This window comes from Momordica charantia (genome assembly GCF_013281855.1).
Source record: "Momordica charantia cultivar OHB3-1 chromosome 9 unlocalized genomic scaffold, Mcharantia_2.0 BLBB01000009.1, whole genome shotgun sequence".
NCBI lineage: Eukaryota > Viridiplantae > Streptophyta > Magnoliopsida > Cucurbitales > Cucurbitaceae > Momordica > Momordica charantia.
Window position 1 is genome coordinate 13,246,940 of NW_028275167.1, and position 3,102 is coordinate 13,250,041.

Consider the following 3,102-nt stretch of genomic DNA (forward strand, 5'->3'; position numbering starts at 1 on the left):
AATGGAACGCTGCTTCGCTCTGCTGGATGCGTCGGATCCCGTATAACAAGCGAGCTTTTTACCCTCAAATTCAAACATGTGGGCGCAAAATGCTATCCTGCTCTATTGTTGCGTAGCAATAGAAGCCTGCTCATGCTGCTTCGGCGGCGCTTTTTCGCCTTCTCTTCGCTCTGGACAGGAGGGCTAGTGGACACGGGGAGGGAGCAGGCGAAGCGTGTCGTTCGTAATGGAAAGAAAGAGACCACTACTTCGCTTCTTTGTTGGACCGCCGGCGCGAACACAGTGGTCTCTGACCAGGACCAGGAACCAATTCGAATTTGGATCTTGATATGTCGGTGCTTTTTAACCGTAGGCATCTTGCCAGGAAGTTGGTGGGCTCATCATGAATTAGGTCGGGGTGGCTGGTGGTTTCGGGATCCCGTAGAAAATGCTTCTTTTATGCCTCGGGTATTAGCCACAGCTCGTATTCATTCAGTCATTTTACCCCTTCTTCATTCTTGGACCTCGTTTCTTAATATTGTGACTTTTCCATGCTGTGTCTCAGGAACCTTTTCAATACGGTCCGGATTGCTAGCTCCCGTTCATAGTTTTGCTACAGATGATACACGAGGAATCTTTTTATGGCGGTTCTTCCTTCTAATGACCGGCATATCAATGATTCTTTTCTCCCAGATGAAGCAGCAGGCATCGGTCCGTAGAACCTATAAAAAAGAGATGGTTGTGGCGCGAAGTACTCTTGTGCACCTACGTCACTCGGCTCGCGCGCAACCCCGCCCCGTTATGTTATGGAAGAATTGAACTTATTGCAGGGCTGGTTATTCAGAGCCAGCAATTGGCTGCCGGATTTCGTCCCGCAACTAGAAGAAGATCGCTTCGGGGGTCACAGTGGCGTGGCTGAATGTAGAGCAGTCCGCCCCTACAGCGTTTGATCAGTCGATTCTTTTTTTCTTCGGAAGATGGTCAAGGTAGCTTGCTTCCAAGCCACTGCACTAGATGCGCATGTAGTCGTAGTAGTCGGCTCAGAATGCCTCTGTTCTATACTAAAATACTACTTCGGATGAATGGGGTCTTTGCTCTGCAAAATAAGGCAGACGAGTATACCATTGAAGATTTTTATGGTTTTCTCGGTTTCGAATAGTATATGAGCGGAGCGAGAGCGACTAGAGTTTACTTCAGGAATAGAGGTTTTTGATGTAGTTGCGCACGTTTTTGCTTTTTTCATCGAGATTGGGTCGGTATTCAGCGTCAGTACAAGATCGAAAAGAATGCATAGCATTCCAAGTGAGATGTCCAAGATAAAAGGAACGAAGGGAAGAATCGACGAGCTTTTTCAGCCCCAAAACTCAGAATCAATGGAATGAATGTATCTAAGGCTATCCATGAAAAGATCTATTCTATCTGTATAGATAGGGGAAACCTAGAGAGCTTTACTTTAAGATAGCTCGGGCAAGCAACTCCTCTTTCCGAAGAAGAGTGCCACCCCTTGACCTGACTTATTCAGGCCTTTAGGTGAGCTTGCGTAATCGTAATAAGTAAGTAAGCACAACTCAACTCTTCTCCGGGTGACTGGATCGCCCCGGCGGGGTTGCTCTGACTCAGAGGGCCCTGAGAAGCGCAACACTCCAGTAACTGATCCTTTTGTAGGTTCAGGGGCAAAGCGTACCTTGTTTGATAGGCTCCCTTGGCAATAGTTTCACTTCTGATGTTCTGCCTTGATGAGTGGGAGAGGTAGCCGAATTAGGATATCACTATTGGCACGGACACAGCGCAGGAAATTTCGATCCTAAAAATGGGAAATAAACATGGAGGAAAACACAGCCCTTTCAGTTGCTCTCTACACGGTGACTGTCCTTTTGGGTGTTACCTTATCATATATTTGCCGTAGAGGTTCATTTTCCTCACTCAGGAAACGAGAAAGGGAGGAGGGCCCTGAATTTGAGCCCGATTCCAAGCGAGCGAAATTGGATGACGAAACAACATCGTCATCTAATCTAATTGCTCCTGAACTCGTCCCTGAGCCTGAGGCCCCCCTTGTGATAGATGGGAAAAAAGAAAGAAGGTTTCCGTTTCATTCAACCAACTATCTTTTTGAAGCAGATAGTTCACAGTGCTCATTCTATAGATACTGGAAAAGCCAAAGAGAATGAAATTTCAGATTAGTCAATTGAAATTGAAGAACCACATCCCGACCCAGCCACAAATCCCGAACTTTTTGGCTGAAGTCGACCTGCCACAGGCGCATCCGATGGATTCCGCGGATACTTTGCGCTTAAAGGCTTCTATCATTCTGGAGTCGTATTTGGATTCCCTTACTCGTGAGCGATACACCTGGTTAGACGTAACACAAAGTCTTGCTCAAAGGGTCAGCTCCGGGGATATAGTAACTCGAGATGATCTCAGTATGCTGCTCGACCAGTTGCATAATCCGGGCAGTGAAAACGGTATGAAAGCCTTGGAGCTCTTAATGTCATAAGTGGCAGGATAGGGGAGGGGGGGGTCAAATTGCTTCGAGAAAGAGAAAGATAGGAAAGATGCCAAGTCAAGCCATGTACTACTATCGGCCATACAATGATGGCATTGTGGATCTCATTCGTATTCAAGTTTTTTGGACAGAGTTAGATGTGGCCTTTCTCATTCCTTAGGGAGTGAGAGGGCTAAGGGGAAAGGGTTGGTTGCCCCTTACGCGCTTTTTTAGGAGGAGTTCAGTGTAGTCGGATGGAAGGGAAGCGCATATCGGAAACGAATCGGGCATCTATGGAAAGAATAAACCTTCTGCGTTGTCTAGTAAGCTGCCATTTTCATATATTGAAGAATAAAATCGACAAATTGAATAGGGAATCACTTGGGGTCTGAATAAGATCAGCAGGAAACACAATGGATAGGGCTTCTCAAACAGAGGCAGTGTTGCAGAAAAAAGAGCTTTTGTCTTCTTCAGTTAGTACAAATTCGGTCGATATCGACAATCCAGTTCCGCAGGAAGGAGGCCTAGAAAAGGTCAGCGGGGCAATCAAAAAATACCTGCTTTTGACGCTACGCTGTGCCGACCCGGGATGCTACTCACGAGCTGGTCAGGGACAGGTTCCGGTCACTCTTTCGATGCCA

General features: G+C 46.8%; 1 protein-coding gene across 1 annotated transcript; it reads left to right on the forward strand.

Annotated features, from left to right (window-relative positions):
• The first annotated feature begins 226 nt into the window (after positions 1 to 226).
• Positions 227 to 2,851, forward strand: LOC148209004 (Cytochrome C assembly protein). Its single transcript, XM_088117127.1, is given in 3 exon segments — positions 227 to 285; positions 392 to 425; positions 427 to 2,851. Coding segments are annotated over 3 exon segments (465 nt in total). The 3' UTR covers positions 799 to 2,851.
• Positions 2,852 to 3,102: the final 251 nt, after the last annotated feature.